General features: G+C 49.4%; 1 protein-coding gene across 1 annotated transcript in view; it reads left to right on the top strand.

The window, feature by feature from the left end:
- Nucleotides 1-1,882: 1,882 nt before the first annotated feature.
- The window catches only part of LHFPL7 (LHFPL tetraspan subfamily member 7), a 162,721-nt gene continuing 144,469 nt past the window's right edge, over nucleotides 1,883-20,134 (top strand). Inside the window, exon 1 of the mRNA XM_032785561.2 lies at nucleotides 1,883-2,407. Coding sequence (XP_032641452.1) covers nucleotides 2,078-2,407 — 330 coding nt within the window. The 5' untranslated portion in view covers nucleotides 1,883-2,077. The remainder of the gene's footprint in view (nucleotides 2,408-20,134) is intronic.

The following is a 20,134-nucleotide window of genomic DNA, read 5'->3' on the forward strand; positions in this document are numbered from 1 at the left end:
GGGTGACCAGACAGCAAGTGTGAATAATCGGGACGGGGGGAATACAGCAAAGACTGTTTTTTGTTCATAAAACACATGGACACAATAAATAGGGTGACCAGACAGCAAGTGTGAATAATCGGGACGGGGGGGGCGTTAATAGGAGCCTATATAATAAAAAGCCCCAAATATCAGGACTGTCCCTATAAAATTGGGATATCTGGTCACTGTAACAATAAGAGCCCTGTAAAGTGATCCCTGGGGGTCTGACAAACCTGAGGTTAACATTTCAGATCTGCTGTTTTCCAGAAATTCCAGGCTAAATAAGGAAACAACAACATGGTACCTTAGAGCATCCAAGGCGCTTCATTCATTAAACCCTCTGCAATTATTGCTAATGAAGAACAGGGCAAAGCAGCAGAAGCCAGCAAGCCTTTTCCACAAAGCAGGGGATGTCATTGGGTGGAGCATCAGGTAGGAAAAGCCGGGAATCACAAGGTCAAATCACAACACAATTGACTCTGGCTTTATCCTTCTGCAGAAGCGAAGTGTGGACCGTGGGATGGTGTTTTGGAGGAGATTCTGTGAAGACATTAAAGACACCAGGCCCCTTGCAATTAGAGAAGGGCTTCGCCTTTCTGTCCTTGGCCAAAATTTCATCTGCCCTGCCTAGCATGTGCGTTGGTTGATATCCTCCACCCCAGAGATGTGGATGCCTATGTATCTATAGGGTCTGATCCTACAAGTTGATGGTAGTGAAACCCCCACCAGAGGCACGGGGAGTTGGGTGCACACAGCAGGCTTGCTTCATAGGTCCTGGAACTAGGGGGGCTGCCCCACCCACTGGCTTGAAGTGGTTTCCATTATATACAGGGTTTACAGTTTGGTTCTACCTGCAGAGCCATTCCTGCTAGAGGCGGATTGGACTGAGGGTGCTAGAAAACTAGAAAACGGACTGGCACGTGCCCACTGCCATGCGCTTGTCAGCAAGGCAAAGCCGGGCATGCCTGGGGCACAGGGCAATGGCCAGAAGATGCTGTGCCTGGGTCTGGGGTCCCAGCAGAGTCCGATGTATTTGGAAGGGGAAGAGGGCACTGCGAGGCTGGCTGAGCGGGTGGCGGCCCCGTGGGAGTGTGGGCTGCAGATGGGGCAGCACGAGGCCAGCCCTGGCACAGAACTTCCCAGCCTGGCAAAGAGACTGGCACGCGCCCTCCTGTATGCGGGCCAGTGGCTCTGCGCCTCCTCCCAGGGGCGCTCGGGTGGGGGGACCCCCCCAGTTCAAAGGTCAGGGCCCCTCCCTGGATATGCGGCTTCCCCCCACCCCTTATTAAGGAAGCAGCTGCGCTGCGAGGCCCGGTGCTGCGTTTTGCACCGGCCCGGGTGGCTTTCCCGTCCTGGCGCGCTCCTGCCGCCCGCCTGGCACCACGCCCTGGCTGACCTGCAAACGCCCAGGCGGGCGTGCGGGCGGCAGGGAAAGCCGCACGGGCTGGGCCAGGGAGGGACCCAGCCGCCCCGTGACTAACCCCCCTCCGTTCCCTCTGCAGCCCGCCCCACCCCGGGCTCGCCTGCGGCGGCCAGAGCCGGCGCTGCGCCTTTGCGCACGGGCGCATCTCCCGCGGAGAGGGCTGGGGGTGCAGCCCAGGAGCGCGGGGAGCCAAGGGGGCTCCGCCGCCCAACCCCTTCTCCCACCGCCACGTGACGGGGCTGGGCCCGAGGAGACGCCCACCGCTGTGGGTGGGAGGGAAGCGAGACACCTGCCCGTGGCAGCAGCCGGCCGAGCAGCCGCGCTCCCTCCCGGCCTCCCTGGAGCCCCGCTGCGCCCGCCGGGGCTGGATGTGCAGCAGGAGCCGGGCGCGGAGGCGGCCTTGGGTGTCACGAGCGGCTCCGGCCTCAGCAGTAGCTGCAGGTGGGCGGCCCCGATCCGAGCTGACAGCGGCTGGGGCGGAGGGTGGGGGGCTGCACCGGGGCGGCCGCCGCCTCTTCTCATGGACCTGTCCAGGTGCCAGCCCTCGCCGCCGCTTGGATGCTGATGTGAGGCAGCCCAGGGGGGTGTCCTGAGCTCCCGCGCTGCCCCCCCTCCCAGCTCCAGCCCCCCCAGATGCATTCGCTGCTGGATCGCAAGAAGAAAGCAGGCAGCTGCGTGGATGCTGGGCTGGAGCTGCCGGCTGCAGGTTCCCTTCCCCAGCCTCAGAGGATGTTCAGCTGCGTGGGCTGCTTCTGGGTCCTCCTATCCTCCTGCCTGGTGGCCGTCTGCAGCTTCAGCTTCCTCTCCCCTGCCTGGATCGTGAAGGAGCATCACCTCCAAGCCCACGGCGGGGTCAGCTTCGGCTTGCTGTGGCACTGCTCCGAGACGCTGGAGCAGATGTACAGCTGCTACACCTTCGGGGGCCTGGGCAAGTTCCACGAGATCCCCTCCAGCGCCTGGCAGGTGAGGGGCTGCGGGATCCCAGCGGCTGGGTTCGAGGGAACCGGCTTGTCTGCCTGACCCCCAGGCAGGCTGCCCCCTGGGCGTCTCTGCCTCCAAAGGGTGGCTTTGGTGCTGGTTTGGAATGCATCTTCCCTCCTCCCTCACGTTGGTTGTGTGACAGGAGCAGTCCTGCACCCTGGGGATACAGCCCGGCTGGGCAGTACAGCAGGAGGGGTTTAGGATCAGCCCTGCACCCTGGGGATACAGCCCGGCTGGGCAGTGCAGCAGAGAGGGTTTAGGTGTAGCATTGCACCCTGGGGATACGGCACTGCTGGGCAGTGCAGCAGAGAGGGTTTAGGCGCAGCCCTGCACCCTGGGGATACAGCCCGGCTGATGCAAAAAGGGGACTGGGGAGCTGAAATCTGCAAAGGGTGAGCTGGGAATAAAAGGAGCTGTGGATCCGAATCTGATTTGAAACTCCAAAGGTTCTGAGATCCCTGCAGTGGAAATCAGGAATGGCCCTGTGGAAGCCAGGGAAGCCATGCTGGTGTAGGACAGGTGTAAGCGCAGTCAGGATTGGCTCCAAGCCCCTTCAGCCCAGGGAGCATTCCAGGGGCAGGATTAGCACATGCTGATAACGTTAGTTGAATGTCAGGATCCAGCGCACTGGAGTGTGGAGCCCATTAGCCGGGCTGCACAAAACATCTCAGTCCTGTTAGGGCGGCCGGAGGTTCCAGTATTAGCATCTGCTTCCCCATAAGCATGTATTTTAGGAGCAGCTGGGAGGGGCAGGCTCAGGGGGACTGGACCTACATACAGAGCCCTGTGTGAGCAGGCAGGATGGCTCTCCAGTCTGAAGGCAGCTGCATCCTCCAAGGTGATGGCCCCTGGGAGCAGTGCGGGGCAAGGCAGATTACTGCCAGCTCTCCAGAAGGCTTTAATCTGGTTTGCTCCGAAAACTCAGGCAATTATCTGGTTTGTGCTGCTTGCCCGGAGCAGAGCGAATGGAGGTGCACATCTCTTTGCAAGAACTTTAGGATTAAACTTCTGAGTCCCCCCTTCCCTACATTCACTGGAGTGAACCCCACTGGTACCCATGTATCAATGGGTATAAGATATAGACAGTGTGCAGGCAAATGTCGACCTACTAATGGAGGAGAAAGTGGGGAAATAAATGGAACAGGTTTTGCATATTTGAAACTTTTGTTCTTACCACGGTACCTGTGAAGGAGAGACGGAAGGTGGTACCAGCATCTCTTGTGTCTTACCAACTAGGGCTGTGTAAAACTGTCTTTTGCATGTGTCGACTTCAGTGGGAGCTGTCAATGCACAGCACCTCTGAAAATCAATCCATGTACTGGGAAGATAATACCTCTTTGCTCATTCTGCCCTGGCTGGTGCTGTTGCCAGACAAAAGTTACCTGGATTGGTTCTTCTTTGTTTACTTAGAGTTCAGGACAGCCTCTCTCAGCATTCTGGCTGGCGGGGCTGGGATTATTCTGCTGTCTTTGTGTGACAGGAGCTTTCTGCACTAGATGCAGAACAAAGCAGCGTTTCAGCACCAAACCGATGGTTTTTCCCCTCCCCTTTGTTCTTAATCTTGTTTCCTTTCCTTTTATTCCCTGCTAGTAATGGTGGGGGCTCTGACTATAATTTTCCTACAGGTTTCCAAATATATGAGCTTTGAACAGGGCAGCATTGCTCTGTTGCTGGAATCCCACACAAGGGATGAATCGGGGGAAGGTCATGCCTTGTGCCTGACACAATGGGGCATTTAGTGGTTGAATTTCTCAGGCTGTCATGGAATCCAACTGTTATCACTTTAAGGAAGCAAGTCCCATAGGCTATTGTGTGTTTAAAGGGTCAGTGGTCTCTAAGATTGTCATTAATAACAAGGACACAATTTGTATATTGCACAGAGGAGAGCAGGCTAACTATAATGCTTCCTGTTTGTGCAGTAAAGGATTTAAAAAAAAAAAAAAGACTCATTCAGTTTTTAAAACTTGGCCTTTATACAAATGTTTACAAATGTCATTCAGATAAACAGCTCTGGGTAATAACATAACTTTAAAGATAAGAATGAAGCACAATAAGTAATTCATTCCAACAAGATTTCACTACCCAGAGCTCCAGGGCTGTAATATCCTTTTAAGAAATACAGAAAAGAACTGAATACAAAGGCTCAGAGCTTCTTGAATGGATCTTCGCTCCGAACAAACAATATTCAGGTATGGGGGGAGACAGCGTACACAAGGTCTTGGTCACATTTCAGTCTCTTTTATTAACTCCTCTGAAATATTTAATTAAGAACAGCCTACAAACAATGCAGTTTGCTTCAGTGGAATGGGAAGAAAACGCCCTCTTGACTGCTTCCAGCTATGACAGAGTTGCCTTTTGTACTGATTGTACAAGCAGGTAGAAGGGAGTTAGTCCCTGGGATCTTCACTGGGAAGCTAGGTTGCTTTGGCTTCCTGTGCAGTTTGTTGTAGGAGTGGCCCTGGGTTTTCTAAACCCACAAAGAACTGGGAGAAGTGCAGCGCTGCCAAACCCAAACATGAGTCAGGTTTTAACAAACTCATTGTTTGACTTGAAATCAGGAAATGTAATTTTTTTTAAATAACCAACGTGGGGTTGTTTTTATTTGCCTTCTGCTTTCTGAGCCTTCAGAGTTCACTCAGGTCACGTTCTCAAGCTTTTCTCTGAAGTTTGAGAGCTAGAAACTTTTCTTTTTGAATGAAGGCTGAGATTCTTACTTCTAGTTGACTCCAGGAACTGGAGCTTTAAAGAAAAAACATAAAATACCTCGAGAGTCTCAATAAAACGATGAGCACTGGGCAGCCTGGCCAATGGGGGAAGGATAGTTCAGTAGTTAGAGCACTGGCTTAAGCTGTGAGAGACCTGTGTTCCATTTTTCTGCTCTGCCACAGACTTCCTTTGTGACCCTGGACAAGTCACTTATCCCCAATGTGCAAATAAGGCAAAGAGAGGGTCATTATGCCTCCTACCTGACAGGGACGTTATGAGGATAAATACATTAAAGGCTGTGATTTGCTCTGAGGTCTACCGATGAAAAGTATCATATAAGAAATAGGCTTTATTAATCTGGTAATGGTTGGCCGTGAAGCACTCTGTTTTGCAAGCAAAGGACCCTAATGGGAGTTAGTATTGCGGGGTCAGCCTGGTGGTTTGTATGGGGAAGAAGCACTTGCTCTTCTGCCTACACGAACTGTTCTTCCCCCTTGCCCAGATGGTAGTTACTGCATTTCAAATGTTTCCCTGTTCAAATGTGTTGATTTTGCGAAGGGGAGGGGGAGCGTTCAGCTCTGCAAATGATCGTTAATGCAAGTTGTGTGTTTGCACTTGGGGGATTATGTTAATCATCCTACAAATGATGATTTGAATCATGTCTAGAGGTTAATTACCATGCCTTTCTTCTCTTCAGAGGGCCTGTTTGCCTGCTTAGAATTGCTGGCTTTTTGTGCCTTCTCTATAATTACTTTTGCAGCTTTGCAATATCTAGGGTTCCTTTAGTTTAACTCTATCGCCCCTTAGGAAGTACGGCCTTCCCTGCCTGCTCAGGGTCACTTGTGCAGCTCTAAGGCGCACATGTCCTAAGCGGAAGGAACAGACTGATTTCCTGGGCATGCACAGGGTAGAGACATAAGAAGGGTGAAGGGAAAAAGTCTTGCGGGTGATAAAACTGCTTGGGTATGATGTGTTCCAAACTTGCTACAAAAACGGACCTTAGAACAAACAGACCCATGAAATGGTTTCCTCAGAAAGGTGGCTGTTGTCTCTCTCTCCATCTCTGCCCTGACACGCAGAGGGTTGTTGCCGGGATGATGTAGGCTGCAGACACAGAGTTCTCTTGCACTGGCATGTCAGGAACGCATGACCTGCTGCGAAAGGCTGGTACATCTATGTGAACCAGGCTCCATAAAAGCAGTCCCCTCAGTGAAATTCTGACGTTCATCAAGGAAGGAAAAACGACAGCACGTTGTTGTCCAGATTTAAGGCTCCGCCGTCAGTGAACCAGTTTACGAGCGGGATCCTTTTTAGAGCTATTCTTGTAAATAAGGGTCACTTGTGTCAGGGTCTTGGTCAATCCGTTCTGTACAGTAATTTGGTGACTGGGAGCCTTAAATCTGGGCAGTACTGTCAGCATCTCAGAATTAAAGAGAATTCCTCCTGCTCCTCAGGGACACAGGAAGTCACTATGAGTTCATGCTACTTATTTCGGGCACTGAGGAAGACAAACATAGTTCTGTATCCTGAGCTAGTTTGTTTGTTTATATATTTTTTTCAATGGAAACATCAAGCTGGTGTGTCTTTTCTGTCAAGTGCTGCAGTTTGGAAGCAAATGCTCTTTGATCTCATGCCTCTATCTCCCTCTCCCTCCCTCCCAATAGTCTCCAATTATTTTCAGGCTTTGCAGAGCATGTCCTTTAAAACAACAAAATAGTTGTTCAACCCCTGATATTCAGTCTGGAAACACATTGACCATTTGCCTCTGAAGTATCTACAAGAGGATGAACACCCTGTTAGCACAGAGCTCGAAACAGGGAATAGGAATGGAGGATTTGCTTGACCCAGTGACACCACTGGTCTGATCAAGTCTGAGATCTTGTCTCTAGCAGGATTCAGCACTCAGCCTTCAGAGGAGGTCAAAGCAAACCTCGTAATGCACCTAGCGAGTTGATCAGAAACCACAATGATGAGCATGGTATGAAAACTAGACAAACAGACGGCAATGGAGGGGAAGGTGGGGGGCAAAATTCCTTCTTGGACCCTTTTAGGGTTTACTTGGGGGTAATCAACTCTAGTTGTGTAGCTTCTCCTGGTTGTACCCCTGCCACTTGACTCCCTTTGTGATCTTAGTAGGTCACTTTGGGGCAGGGTTTTAAAGGTATTTAGGTGCTTAAAGTTGCAGATAGATGCTCCGTGGGATTTTCAAAGCACTCAACTGCCTAACTCCCATTGAAAATCCCAGTAGGTGCCCATACTTGGATTGTCAGGGACAGGGACTGTCTTCTTGTTCTAGGTTTTATACAACGCCTAGCACAACAGGGTCCTGGCCTGTGACTGGGGCCCCAAGGTGTTAACGCAACACAAATAACAATAAGACCCTGACATCCGCCTTCCCCACATCCCCCGCACTTGTGCAGAGGCCCGATGACTTACAGGGCACCCGCATGGAGCAGCTTGCAGGATCGGGACTTTGTTTGACATTATCAACAAACAAATAGGTTGAGTCCTCAAAACAAGAACCCTCCCAAGAGAGCAGGTTCTTCCAGGCTGCTGCTATCAGTTTGATTCCTAATTATGCTTGCACAGCTTTGGCAGGAGACTGGAGGGGCATGTCAGCATTTCTGAAACCATTGTCTTCCTCTCTGGGCATATTACCTAGCTATGGATTTTATGCTGTTTCGTAGTTCTGTGACTTATATTCATTGAGTGGAAGAGATCCCTGATAATGGGAACCCACAATTGCTGTGTTGGATCCAGATAACTGAGCAAAGGACTTAAGCCTGTGCTGAGCTAGGAGCCCCTGAGCAGTCCCAGTGAAGTAAACAGGGGGACACCTAGTCCTGTATCCTGTCTCCAATAGTAGCCAGTCCTGGATGACTGAAAGGACGGTGTGAAACCACCATCACGGACCATTCTGCAATACCAGGCCTATGGGGGAATGTTTTTCCCTACAGCTAAGTACTGAGTGGTGATTGGTTTGTCCTGTTTAAACTTCTATCCTGCCTAATGCAACTGCTGATGATACTCTTATTATTCATTATACCTTTTGTTAATTGTATTAAACTCTTTGCCTTAGTAATATCTTGTGGCTGTGAGTTCCACAGATGGCTGATTTCTGTCCATCCATGCAGTAAGAGCTTAAGGAACATTGAAGGTTTGGGTCAAGAGCATGGTGTTCATCTGGGTTACCCCTTACGGTCATTTCATTAATCAGCAAACAATAAATAAGGTTCAATTTGTGTCAAAGGTTGTGAAGAAAAGTTGGAAACATTAATCTGCCGTTTACTTCATCAGTCAGTTTGAGTTAGAGCAACTCTGTCAGGAATTAGACTATACTCTGGTCAGGTTCTTGGACAACATCCGCTGTTACCAAGGTCTTGGGGCTCCTCCAAGTGATGCATCAAATGATATGACTCTCCTGCATCAGGTGCGGGTCCTTTCCCATTTCTCTCAGCAAGGAGCAAAATTGTATAAGGCTGTTGCTTTTGTTTTGTGATGTTCTCTTTATTTTATCCATGAAGTCACAGCTGGAGAAGTGGGCCTTGCGTTTGGATTGGACACTGTGGCATGTTATAGAAAACTTAACAGAGATAAAACTAACAGCAGCGAGGAAGCACAGGCTTGTGACTAAGACAATGGCCTGGGAGTCCAGACCACAGCTTCAATTCCCAGCTTTGCCACAGACTCCGTATGTGACCTCGGGCAAGCCACAAACTCTGGGCCTCGTTACTCCATCTGTAAAATGGGGCTAATAGCACCTTCCGGGGGTGTGGTGGACGAATTGTTTGTGAGTTGGTTGGGTGCTCGGGGGATGAGCCGTAGAAACATCGAAGTGGATAGAAACTCCAGATTGGCCCATGACGGGATTATTTTTGATAACTTCAGTTCAATGTGGAATGGAAATCTTTGTTTCAATGTGAAGTTGAGAGGTCGAGCTCTGGCTACATCCATCAGCGGGCGATGCTTTTACTTTGGAAAAGGTCCACAGCGAATAAGGAATGTTCGACTTTTATAACCAAAGTCATCAGGGCAAAATAAACAAATGCTGAGTCATTAAAGATGACACTTGTGAAACAGGTATCCGAGGGGATAGGTCAAGATTTTGCTGGTTACGTGTTTGTCGCACATTCTGTGGCAGCTCACAGGAGAGGACAGTGTGAGATTTGCTGAACATCCTGGATGATATTTCAGGGGCATGCGATTCCACTGTCTGTACCTCTAGGCCTGCGAACTGTATTGAGATGCTTGTAGGAGGCAAAGAAGGCAGTTGGCTGCAGTCACCTTCCGTTCTGTCTCCTCTCTGATGAGCCTTTGTTCTAAGGAGCAAGGCAGGAGTGTTTCTGTGAGCTGTGGTGAGGGCTCCGCGTGTAGAATGATTAGCCCAGATCTGCCACTAATACTAGGAAAGGCCTCATCTCAAGCAAAGATAATCACAGCCTGCTGGTGAAAAGGGCTGCGCTGGTACCCGATGACAGTGCACTGCATGCTGTCTAATTAAAATTTCATTAAGTCGCTTTGCGTCTCTTGAGGGAGGTCACAGACCCACCATTGATGTGCTAATGTCTTAGTTTTCTCCTTTCTTTCTCTTCCACCATCATCCTCTTAGATAAAACAGCACCATTAGTAACTGCTGTCCTCTGTCCCCAGACACCATGGGCCTGGAAAAAAAGCAGCCGCAACTGATGAGCTGTATTATCTGTCTCTTACCTATTCCCTAATAAAAATACATTGTTGTTGCTTGAATTGGCTTTGGCATTAACGCCTCTCTTATTTGTGCTGAATAACTTAATGAGCTCGAAAGCAGGGGTGTTATTCCAATGCAGGGATTGTACAAAGTGTAACTTTGTTTAAAGAGAAGTTTAACTCGCTGCGTAAGCAGCTAGTCCTCAAACCCATCTGTCGCTCTGGAGTTATATGGGAAATGTAACTTTCTGAGAGGAATCCCTCTCTTGATGCGCTGACTGTGCTGGGAGACTTGAAAATACATGTGCCATTATGAACGTGTGGAACAGTCTGGGGAACAGCATGTGCGTGAGGAGGGCTTTCTAAGAACAGTCTCTGAAAGAATAGCACGTGCTTTACTCTGAAGCTGCTGCTCACCCAAGAGCAGCAGGTTCCCGTGGCTTGACAGGGAGTCGGAGCTGGATTATTTTTTAAAACCAAGCAATTTTGCGTGTCCAGAGTGAGACCATTTAAAGGGGCCTGATTTTCAGAGGCTCAGTGCAGGGCACAAGTTTGATCTCGAGGCCTCAAGTTTGGGCATCCAAAAATCATTAGTCACTTTTGAAAATCTCAGCCCATGTCCACTGAAACTTGGACTAAGAGCTAATGGGAAGTGAGGGTTTAGGAAAACCTTGAGAGTATCTAAAAGATACACCCTATCTGGAGCTAACTGTGTGTATTAACCATGTTCAAGCCTTCCATGTGTCTATTGCCTTGTTCTGGAACAGTCACTGAGGAACGGGTGACTTGTGCCCCTGGAGCAAACCTCACATTTAATGTGGCACCCACAGGGGCTGATCCTGGGAGTGAATGACTCTACAGGGAGCAGTGGGTAGTTGGCATCTCTAGATTGGGCCCTTAACCCGTCATAAAAGAAATCAGGAATGGAGCATTCTTCTACCTTCTGACATTGCTTGTGGATGACCAGGCACAGGATGAAATGGTGCTCCCCCCCCCACCCCACACACAACCCAAGCACTGATCTTCTGGGGAGAAATGGATTTGCTTACGCTGTAAACTCATGGCCAGGGTTTTGTTCTCCAAAGAGAGAGGGAAGAGTCAAGTCAGGGGCTCCCTCCAGGGTGTTATCAAACTCCCTTCCCCACCTGCAACTGCTGTTGTTGCAGCATGTAAATGTGCACCAGTCGTGTCCCTCTCTGGGGAACATGTCCTGACGGGGATGGGTAGGATTTTCCTTCGTTTAAAGGGAAGGGTATGACCAGTTTAGAGCAGCTCTTGCCAGTTGCCATGATGTTTAGAGAGTATCGGTCGCTTCCTGAGCACTGGTTGAAGGCGACTAGCAGACACTTGCTTTTCAGTTCAGCTGTTTGGGGGGGCAGGGAGGCGAAAAGTAAAACAGGAAGAAGAAACCTCTCAGATGGCTCCAAAGGGAAGGAAATTGCCTCAGGAGTGTCAGGATTCTAGAGGGAAGGAGGAGGAGACAGGACGGTATGAGCTTCTCTTCCTCCATGTGACGCTAATGCTGGCCAGATGGCGGAAGTTTGATGCTGAGACTGGGAGCAGGGGAGATATAAATAAGCTGTTAGGTTTATCCACACACCACCATACACACAGCATCTCCCTCTGCAAAAAAAACATCTGGCAGGAGAAGGAACCATCTGGTATTGCAGTAATCCCAGGCCAGATCCTGAATGTGACTGCATCACAGTGGTTGTAGCAGCTGAGCTGTTCTCCAGTGGGCTGCATGTACCCCTTCCAGAGCGCCTACTGCTGGATTCTGTTCTGTCTGCATGGATGGCGCTTGCCCATGAGCTCTTCTTTTATATGCCACATGTCACTCCCAAATCTTCCCTGGCATTTGCTGGAGTATTAACTGTGCGGTGAGGCCGACCACACCGTGCAAGCTACAGAGGCTTTGCCTCATCGCCACGAGGACCTGCCTCTAAGGGTGAGAAGGAGCTCTGTCACCACAGCCCTTTCTGCTCTTGGGCTCTGTGCCGGAGCTGCCAACCCGTGGGGGTGATTCGTGCCAATTGCAGGGCTACACCAAACAGCTGGGGGACTGCAGAGACTTCAGGATCCTCAGATGGCTTGGAACCAGCAGGCTAGTGGTAAAGGGGTCTGTATCCCATCTTAGAACCCCCCCGTTCTCAGTACAGTGCAGTGGATCAGCGTACCAGCATTTCAGCACACAGAGGAATCCATCCACTGGGATTTCCAAATCCGGTGCTGTCATTTGCGCTTTTATCTCTGGGCCGTAATTCACACAAATATTTGAGGAGAAGCAGGTGACTGATTTTTTAAAGGACTTCTGGCCCGCCCTCCCTCTTCACTGTGACGCAATTGTGTGCACCCCTGACATGGCTACAAGGTGCCTGAGTCACATGATATGCCTGTATCCCCGTCCCCGCATGTGAGGAACAGGGAGAGGGGCTGAAGAGGGGAGAGGTTGATTGGGGTGGGCGGAAGCAGGAGGCGGTTCCTGCGGCAGAGATGGAGATAATGTGGGACATTGTCCATTGCTTTTCAAAGCCAACCTGGCCTCATTAGCAAACAAAACCCTCAGCCAGGATAAGTCCCCCAGGGGGCCATCAGCTGAGCTGACGTTGAATAATTAAACGGAGTTTTCCTCTTTACCGGAAGGAATATGTTCCGTGGCCTGTTAACTAGGGCAGCCGGGACAGCAACAAGAGGGGTTTGTGTATCTTGGTATTGACAGCTCAGACGAGGCACGTGAGGAAAATGAGTGTGACTGAGACAGGCCAGGGGTGGGAGGATGGGTCCAGGTGCATTGGGATTACCCGGGGTGGAGGGAGTGTGATGTGACATTGGTACATCAGAATTGTCCAGGTGGAAGTGGGGTGCAGCACTTGGGTTACTCAGACTGGGGGAGGCAGCTACAGGTGTATCTGGGTTGCCTAGTTTGGGGATAGGGCAGCGGTGCTCAAACTTCATTGCACTGCAACGCCCTTCTGACAACAAACATTACTATAAGACCACAGGAGGGGGGACCGAAGCCTGAGTTCTGCTGCCCCGGGCTGGGGGGCAAAAGCCAAACCCCAAGGGCTTCAGCTCTGAGGAGAGGGAGTTGTAACCTGAGCCCCGCCGCCCAGGGCTGAAGCCGAAGCCTGAGCCCCGCCGCCCAGGGCTGAAGCCGAAACCTGAGCCCCGCCGCCTAGGGCTGAAGCTGAAGCCTGAGCCCCGCCGCCCAGGGCTGAAGCCCTTGGGCTTCTGCCCCGGGCAGTGGGGCTCAACCTTTGGCTTCGGCCCTGGGCCCCAGCAAGTCTAACACCAACCCTGGTAACCCCGTCGTGATCACTCTGGGTCCCATCCCACAATTTGAGAACCGCTGGGATAAGGGAATGCTGCTGCAGTGTCAGGGCTGGCAGAGCTGAGATGCCCCTTGGCCTTGCAAACATGCGGATTTTAGTGTTGGTGGTTAATCAGGTGACTGTTTCAAGAGCTGGATATTGGGAGGAAATGAGTCCTACCATGCCTTGAATGGACCTCGATAGGCCATCTAGACCAGTCCCCTGCACGGAGGCAAGACTAAGTATTATCTAGGTCTTCCCTGACATACCAGTGTGCCTCTATCCCCAACCTAGGCAACCAAGAGTAATTTGTTCCAGTGCTTAACTGCCCTGACAGTTCGAAGCTTTTCCTAATGTCTAACCTAAATCTCCCTTGAAATTTAAACCCATGACTTCTTGTCCTGTCCTCCATGGTTAAGGAGAACAATTTATCACCCTCCTCTTTATAATAATTGTATATATGTTTGAAGACTGTTACCACGTTCCCCCTCAGTCTTCTCTAGTTTAACAAACCAGTTTTTTCAGTTTTTCCTTGTAGCTCATGTGTTCTAGACCTTTAATCATTGTTGTTGCTCTCCTCCGGACTTTCTCCACTTTGTCCGCATCTTTCCTGAAGTGTGGTGCCCAGAACTGGACACAGTATTTCAGCTGAAGCCTTATCAGTGCTGAGTAGGATGGAAGAATTACTTCTTGTGTCTTGTTTACAACACTCGGCTAATACATCCCAGAATGTTTGCTTTTTTTTCACAACAGTGCTATATTGTTGAGTCTCATTTAGTCTGTGACCCACTATAGCCTCCTCCAGATCGTTTTCTGCAGTGCTCCTTCCTAGCTGATTAGAAGCCCAGAGAGATTAAGTGATTTGCCCAAAATCACACAGGAAGTCTGTTGAATAGCTTGGAATTGAACCCAGGTGTCCTGAATCCTATTCCGGAGCCTTAACCCCACGATCATCCTGCTGCAGATCATGGCCCCTTGTTACCAGGGTGGCTGGGAATTCCACCTCCACAGAACCTTGGCAGATACACAGGGGGTGACGTCCGTGGTCCAGACCAGAGTACAGGAAGTGATAGTGACTTTTGAGATTGGTTACACAACAAAGTATAGCCTTTTTTTGATGCTGTGAGTATTTTCCTGTTATGCAAACCACGATGACAGTCACAGGCTGTAAAAGTGCTGCTTGTTAATTTGACTTCCGAGGGAAATCAGTGTATTTCTTCCCCCTCACTCCACACCAAAAAAAAAAAAGAAAAAACCCTCACAAGAGGCTGCTCTGCCAGGCTGCTGTGGCTGGCATATTGGAGGAGGCCAGGGGGGCGGAGCCTGTGTCCCTTTACCTGGCAGTGACTCTCTGCCCAGAATGGGGTGGGGGTGCGGAGGTGATGCTCTCTGTACTTGGCCAGAACACAGGTTCTTGTAACCACTGCCTTTACAGCCTAGCCACGTGCCCAAGGGTGGGGCTGTCCTGCGCTGGGGCAGCGGGAAGCCCACAGCACATTGCCCTGGTATTCTGCTCCTTCTGTCACCCCACTGAGATGCACCGCGCTGATCATTTCTCACCCTCTTTGCTTACAACAGTGCGGATACTTTTGCAGCAGAGAGGATTGATTTAAATCAGGAGACACAAGGCGGGTGAGGTCATATCTTTTACTGGACCAACTTCTGTTGTCTGCAGCAGTGTTGTAGCCATGTCAGTTTCAAGATATTAGAGAGACAAGGCGAGTGAGGTCATATCTTTCCTGGACCAATTTCTAATCAAGACGATTTCAGTCACCAACTTGAAAGCCTTGATGTAAACCATCAATTCTAATCAGCTTTTCCATTTGTACTTCAAGTATTTTCTAACTGAAGGTGCAGCCTCATTGGTTGATGTAACCATTGTTTCCATGGTGGGCAGAGTCATAATTGTTCATAGTTTGAGAACTGAGCCAATCACAGCTCAGGTAGGGAGACATTATAAAATAGGAGACTCCCCAAGTGGGCTCAGTGGATGATCCTGATGAGACACATGCTGGTGTCTCCTGGAGTCAGATTGGGTCCCAACACCTGTGATGACCTAGCCAATCTCTTGCCCATGATAGCCCAGCTCCTTGGTCCCTCACAGATTAAGCCCTTACTACAGAACATGACCTATTGTGCCATATTTATAAAGCTTGACCTCAAAAGTTAGATGTTTTCCCCCAATTCTCTCTTTATATAGGAAAACAGCCTTTAACTCAAAGTTTTTCATAGAGGCTCGTGGATTCAGCATATTTATTTTTTATTTAAATGTTTTAAGAGATTATAAGAAGTTTAGGCCTTAACATATTTTGAATTAAATTCAGATTTCATTTTAAACAGGTTTATTTAAAGAAAAACATATTCTAATTTAAATAACAAAATAAAAAAATCTGATTATTTTGATTCTGTCTAAAAAATCATCTGTTTTTATCCACCCTGCTATGAAGCCTTTAATTTCAACATTCAATTAGCACCCATTCAACCCCTGCCTGCTGGAAGTGATGATTATTCTCTCTGTCAGGTGCCTGGCAATGAGCCCAGCATCTAAAGCCACGCTAACGAGGTTGGCCTCAGCAGGACCTAGATGTTAACATCTAGATTCTTTCCCTGGCATCAGTTCTGGGCCTGGCCCCTTTGCCTGCTAGGTGTTTGCAGTGGGTAAAGGCTTCTCTTAGGGTTCATTTTTTCTGCACATTCATTTTTGACAACACAGGGTCTTGGTGAGGGATGCGAGACCTGAAGGAGGTTGAACAAGAAGCTCCTTTGCTCAGTTTCATTCCCAAGGCTTCATCCTCATTTTTAGAGCTCAGAACAGTTCTTCGTTGTCATGCAGTTTCTGCCCTGACTTTTCCTGCTGCACATCCCAAAGGGGAGTCCTGCTTCCTCAGTCTACTTCTGCAGTTGGGACAACGTTTGGTAACACTGGGTGCTGCACCTCCAAAACCTTTGAGAGACCCTCCTTTCTCCCCACCCCCATCACTGATTCTGTTAGGCAGTTTTGTGACCCAAGGTCCTGAAAGATCTTCAAACCCAGAGCCCGCAGTGTGTGTTCCTCGCGGCTGGATAAAGAGACAGCCAGTTGTACCCTGGTGAAGCAGGTGTATCAACCCACAGCCACGTGGTCTCAGAGCGGAGCTCTGCATGCCCAGCGTCTCCCCTTTCAGGCCATCTTCCTCTCCCGCCACAACCCCTAACTTGCAGAGCCAATGGCTCAGCGTTTACTCGGCTGCTGTCCACTCCCAGCAGGCTTGTTCCACAAGTAGAGATGAGGCTTTGCCTGTTTCCTCTGCTCCAAACAGGAATCTCTCTTCACCAGCCAAGGGCTGCTCAGAACGCTGCTGCAAGGACCCCAACCGAAACCCTTGGGTCCCCCGTCAGCACTTCCTCCTATGGCTGATTTATTTTTTAATAAGGTTAGTGGTAGGCAAAGCCTTAGTAACATCAGTTAAAAATCAACTCTGATGGCACCAAGGCATGGCAGACAGATAATTAGAGGAACGTGGGTGGAAGCCTCCTGGGTTGTGTCCATTTCTCCTGAGTTGGGGAAAATGAAACCTTTTGTATGAAGACTCTAGTGGACCCCATAGATGCCGGCTTTATCCCCAAGGTTTGGGAGGCAGGAATTGGGAAATGATGCAGGAGGGCCATAATTCACTGGGCACCCATGGCCTGTCTCCAGTGGCGAGGGTGTCCTGACCAGTGAGAACTTGGGGAAGGTTAACTCACCTCCCTGCTAAGCATCCTAATGAATGAACTACTTTCTGCAAGGGAGCACAGCGCAGAGGAGACAACGCAGCCAGCTGCAGCAAGCACCCATAAATCCCAGAGCCGGTGGTTGCAGCCCGATTGGTGTATAGACCTGGGAGGATATACCTCTTCCTGGCTGGGAAAGTTCTCAGAGAACTCTTGGGATTCAACCTGGGGAGGAATTCTGGGGAAAGGGTGGTTGTCACCTCTGCAGTACCGTGATGTCAGAGACCTTGGGTGTCAAACCCCAGTCCACAGGACTCTTAGGAGCCAATCAGTTCCAGTCCCACCCAGTGACCAGTTAACAGGTGCCAGAGTGCTCTGTATCTGCCCCTTCCTGGCTCCTAGGCAGCTTGCAGACATAACGCCATGGTGCACATGGCTGCTCACTGCTGGGCCAGAGGGCTGGGCTGCCCTTTCTCATGTTCCTGAGTTGGTGCCCTGAAGTAGCGTGCTACCCACAGGGCCCCATATGCCTCCCTGGAATTGCTAAGTGGCTGCTCCACAGTTCAGAAGCAGATGCCCCACATGGTCCTTCCCTCCTGTTACTTGGCATCTATTCAGATATCTAATGTTCCAAGCAGCAATTTTATTTGTGTTTGGAGAATGATCTCCAGTCTCCCGCGGGAGATTCCTCTGCACTCTCCAGCACTTAGGGCCCGATTCTGACCACCTGCAATTCCTATCGACTGGACTGGGAATCTGACTAAGGACAAATTTGACTCATCATGGTTTTGAGTAGGTTCAGACTTTGCGTCACCGAGATCTGTGCTGCCCCTTGGCCAGGAGTCAGATGGCTGCACCTGCCCTGTATGGTTCTTGGAGCTGGCTGACAATTTTCCAGCAGAACATTTTCTCCATCGGAAAATGACATTTTGTTGTGGGGAGGAACAATGGAAAAGGCGTTTTGCTAAGGCTGAAAGATTCTGTTTCGACATTTTCAGAGCAGAACTTTTCAGGGTTTGTTTTAGACATTTCTTTTATAAAAAAATTAAAAGTGTCAAAACCAAAATTTAATTTTTTTTTTTTGGAAATTTCGTTTTGTTGGAAACCTAGAAATTATTTGTTTTCTCTCTGATTCAGAATGAAACAAGTTTTGAAATTGCAGAATTTCCCACAAAATGGAAATTCCAGCTCCTGCACACCTCTGATTGTTATAATTAATGCACTTGAGCCTAATCTCTGTAGCTCCTTTGGTAGCTGCATAGAGATAAAGATCTGCTGCAATCAGTCAGCTCACCTGATGGTTGCAAGGGCAGGACAGCTAGGAGGCTACATCCTAAAGCAGCTATCGGTCACAAAGTTAGCTGCATCTCAAGGATAAAGAAGGGTCCTAGCCGGCGTATCTTTCGGGGTGGGAGGGTGTCAGCGATTTGACTTGGAGGTTCCTGACAAAGGCAAAAGTGTAACTCTGTCCCACTGCTGCAGAAAAATAGTCATGATTTTTTGTGAAAAATTAAACAAATTTTGAATTTTTTTTTCTGCTGGTTTTTAAAAGAAACAATTTTCATGGAAACTTTAATTTTTAAAATTGTTTTGTTTTTACGGGGGTAAGTTTCCCTTCTCTGGTTTTCCTTTTTCCGTTTTGACACTGGAAAGGGAGGAGACTAAAAACAAGGAAAGAAAGAAGCAACCCTGAACAATTTGTTTCAAGATGACTTAAAAAAAAAAAAAGAAAATTTTTGCAAAAAGTGAGACATTTTTTCATAAAAATTTTGTTTTTGTGAAATATTTTTGACCATCTCCACTTTGCAGTGTCTATCTGACCATCTGTGCTCACACTAGACCAAGGCTCCGCAGATGTCTTCTGGCTCGATAGGGCATCAGAGAAAAGAGCTGCGCTGGAAATACTAGTATCTGTGACCTTCACTCTTTTTTTCTTTATTACCCCCTGGCTTTATTTTGTAATGAATTAATTTTGCATGCTCTGATTACCCCCTGGCTCGCTGGGATTCTGATTAGTTTACTGACAGTGACATGGTGTCAGCTCCAACCTTTATGAAGAACAGTACCCTGTCAAGTGTGATCACATCTTAGGGAAGGAGCGTATGTCTCTTACTAAAGAAAGAACAGCAAACCAGTAGTGAAGGGGCTGGTTCAGCCAGGGCACAGAGAGGAAAGGTACTGAATGGAGGAGTAGAGAGGGCAAGATTTGCACTGAGTGGAAACTACAAGGCCATGTTTTTAAGGGAAGCCTCGGAAATGTGTATCTGTAACCCTTCTGTCGGGCGAAGCCAGCAGCAACCAGGGCCGGGTTAAATATCTAGTGGTTTCTTTCCATTGATACAACACAGAACCGGCTCGAGCCCCCACCCAGTAACCTGGGAAAATTACACCCCACCTTGGGCACCTCTGAGGGACAATACTTCCCCTCTCGCAAGCACAGAGTCTGAGTGTAGAAAAGAAACTTAATAAAAAGAGGGAAGTAACTTGGCATTAATTTGGGAAAACACCACAAACAGGGCTCATAAACATAAACCACGAGTGAAAGACCCACCCCAAGTAAGTTGGACAGTGTCCTTTCCCCCTCAAGTTGTTAAATCCAGCAACCCAAAGGTCCCGTTAGCATGTCCATCCCTTCTGCACACCCCATTCACAGCTGTTGTCCTTGGTCAGTGCAGATCCAGAGTTCAGAGGTGCATCTGCAGAGTTCACCTCCCACCCTGTGTGGAGGGAGGGGGTAAAGAGGCACCTTACTCGCTCTGCTGCTCAAGCACTCACTTGTTGCCCCTCTCTGTGGGGCTCTGCTCTTTCCCTCTCTGCCAGCCACCCTGGTGGCCGCTCGTCACACCTCTTCACCAGCCGCCCTGCTGGCCGCTCATTGCACCTCTCCGCCAGCCGCCCTCCTGATGGCATGCTGCACCTCTCCGCCAGCCGCCCTCCTGATGGCATGCTGCACCTCCCTGCCTCACAAACCACTCATTCGCCAGCTGTCAGTCACCTTCTCTTGCCACCGCCTCTCTGCTGTGACTTCTGCACATCAGTCTCTTAGCAATTTTCAGCTCTTTGCAGTCTGGGCAGGAACAGAGCCCCCATCTCAAGTGATTTCAGCGCTCAGTGATTTTTAGCTCTTAGCAGAAACACATTCCCACCACAACTGATTTTTAGCTCTGATTGAGGATTAATCTCCTTCCTTAGAGGTTTTTAAGGTCAGGCTTGACAAAGCCCTGGCTGGGATGATTTAGCTGTGGATTGGTCCTGCTCTGAGCAGGGGGTTGGACTAGATGACCTCCTGAGGTCCCTTCCAACCCTGATATTC

This window comes from Chelonoidis abingdonii, chromosome 20, assembly GCF_003597395.2.
Source record: "Chelonoidis abingdonii isolate Lonesome George chromosome 20, CheloAbing_2.0, whole genome shotgun sequence".
NCBI lineage: Eukaryota > Metazoa > Chordata > Testudines > Testudinidae > Chelonoidis > Chelonoidis abingdonii.